The sequence below is a fragment of the Temnothorax curvispinosus genome, unplaced genomic scaffold (assembly GCF_003070985.1).
Source record: "Temnothorax curvispinosus isolate PA1 unplaced genomic scaffold, ASM307098v1 QBEX01016935.1, whole genome shotgun sequence".
In the NCBI taxonomy this organism is placed as follows: domain Eukaryota; kingdom Metazoa; phylum Arthropoda; class Insecta; order Hymenoptera; family Formicidae; genus Temnothorax; species Temnothorax curvispinosus.
The window spans coordinates 404-2,974 of NW_020226715.1; the positions used below are offsets into that span (position 1 = coordinate 404).

A 2,571-nucleotide genomic window follows, 5' to 3' on the forward strand; every position below is an offset into this window, starting at 1 on the left:
AACTTATTGTTTTATGATGAGCGGTGAAGTGGATGTGTCTTACAAACCGTTTCAACTGACAGTGACACGCACGATTCGACAATGTTATCAACTATACATACGGCGAGAGGTCAAGTTACAAATACCAATAATATAATGTCAAATTCTCGCAAGTCCCTACGATAACATTTACGTCACTTTACAAATACCAACAGTGTAATGTCAAATCTTCGCAAGTCCTTCGATAACATTAACATATGTTTCCGGTAAATTTTCCGTATCCGTCTGCAAATTAAGGCCATCTTTTTGTCTTTTGATGTAAATCATTTCGGAAATCAAGCGTTTGCTTAGCGACGGTTCTTGGTCTAATATTTTAACATCATTCCACTTAAACTCATGTTTATGTTCTAATCTGTGATCCGTTATGACTGAATGTCCCGTACAATTCCTTCTAATATGCGAATCATGTTCCTTGATTCTCGTTAGTAATTGTCTCCCCGTCTGACCAACATAAGACGCCTCACAATCCCCACAGTCAATCTTATACACAACTTTCCTATGTGATGTACTCGGGAGAGTATCTTTGTGTACCCTGATATATCTATTCAGTTTATTTAAACTGAAGTACGAGAGCTTTACATTTAGATCTTTAGTTAAATTCTTATATTTTTCAGTCAACTGAGGGACATAGGGTATCGTGAAATAAGGAACCCTATCTATCGAGTTCTCGTCGTCAGTATTGCCGCTATTAGAAAAAAGAAATTTCAATCGTTCCTGCATTACCTTAAAAATAAATTCTAACGGGTAGCAATTTTGTAACAAAATATGAATCACTAATTTAAGGTTTTTTTCGTGAAATTTAGGATGCGACAGCTTGAATACTCGATCTATTAAACAAATGACTGTTCCTTTCTTCTGGCAATGGGGATGCTGGGACAAAAAATTTAGATATCTCCCGGAGAAGGTAGATTTGTGGAACCAATCGAATTGCAAACGATTTTCAGTCCGGATCATCGTTATCTCTAAAAAATTCAACCTGCCATCCACACCCACCTCCATGGTAAATTGCAATCTCGGGTGAAAAGAATTGAATACCTCTAAAGTGTGAGTGCATTCAGTAGAAGGTATTGCCATTGCAATATCATCCACATATCTCTCATAGAAAGGTGGAGTGAAACTCAACAACTCAAGTGCCCTTTCCTCAAGATCCTGCATCACTATGTCCGCCCCTATGGGAGACAACGGGGAGCCCATGGGTGATCCGAAAGTCTGTTGGTATATTACGCCATTAAACATAAAGAAGGTTGATTCTAATACCATTCTGACAGCCAGAAGAAACTCCGATTCCGGGATCTTGCAATTGTCGGCAATGTATTTCCATCTCGATGAAATACTGTCGATAACCCTTTCGATAGGAACATTAGTAAAAAGGGAAACCACATCAAGTGATACAAGTGTGTGATCCTCCATGATATGAACGTTGGAAAGTTTTTTAACTAATTCTACACTGTTCGCAATGTGACTCTTTCCTTTTGGGAAGCTACTATACATAATCTTGTGGAGAAATGAAGCTAAATTGTATAAAGGACTATCTATTGACGAAACAATTATTCTGAAAGGACAATTCTTTTTATGTATCTTGGGTAGTCCGTATGCTCTCGGTAATGTCCCATCACTACAGTACAGAAATCTATAAAGAGACTCTGATATGAAATCTGATTTCTTCCATCTCGTTAAAAGTTCCCGAGCCCGCGTTGTTAATTTTCTAGTGGGATCTTTAGTAACTACTTTGTATGTTTCTTTATCACCCAGTAATTCCTCCATCTTGGTTATGTATTTATCCCTATCGAGTGCTACCGTTACGTTTCCTTTATCCGCCCTTGTTAGCAACAAGTTGGGATTGTCTTCTAAAAAATTCTTAGTGACAATGGACAGATTTTTCATCATATTGTTATGTGCGCTTTTTTGTATAGTGTAATTCTGGAGGCTGTTTGTTACATTTGAAAACCGGTTTCTGAGTGTGGCGTGTGTTCTAACGGGAAATTTTTTTACATTATTTTCAATATTTTTAATGAATTCTATAGTTACTTTTTCTTTATTCACCCCGGGAAGGCTAAAATTTTCTCCTAGCTGTAGCAAGCCTTGAATATTCTCAGGTATGACTGTGGATGACAGGTTGACAAACCATTTTTCATTAAGCTGCGTTAATGTAGGTTTAACCGCGGAGAATGGTTCCGGATCTACATTGACTATGATTTCTTGGTTGGATACGTCACGCGGAGAATCAAACGAATATTTAAAATCTTTATTGTCAATAGAGATCTGCTCATCAGACGAGATATTGCAAAAATATTTTATGGGTCTAATGTCTTTCAGTTGGTTAGTATATTTAAAATATAAATGGTCAAATTTCTTATTCATCCTGCCTTGTAAACTCCCGAAGAAGGAATGTAATGAACATTCTTGTCTTTTAAAAAAAGAATTGCAGACGGATGCCGGAATACAGCGATACATAGCTCCAGAAATTTTATAAATTTGTATACGTGCAAACCGAGAATGACAATAGGTGTCTCTAAGTTCTATTTGTAATAT

General features: G+C 36.9%; 1 protein-coding gene across 1 annotated transcript; it reads right to left on the reverse strand.

Moving 5' to 3' along the window:
- Nucleotides 1–201: 201 nt before the first annotated feature.
- LOC112467144 lies at nucleotides 202–1,926 on the reverse strand. The gene has a single exon (XM_025035625.1). It carries the CDS (start codon nucleotides 1,924–1,926, stop codon nucleotides 202–204), a length of 1,725 nt encoding a protein of 574 aa, XP_024891393.1.
- Nucleotides 1,927–2,571: the final 645 nt, after the last annotated feature.

Bases quoted from the DNA above. Each gene is read 5' to 3' on its own strand.
- LOC112467144 (XM_025035625.1), bottom strand. From the start codon at position 1,926: ATGATGAAAAATCTGTCCATTGTCACTAAGAATTTTTTAGAAGACAAT.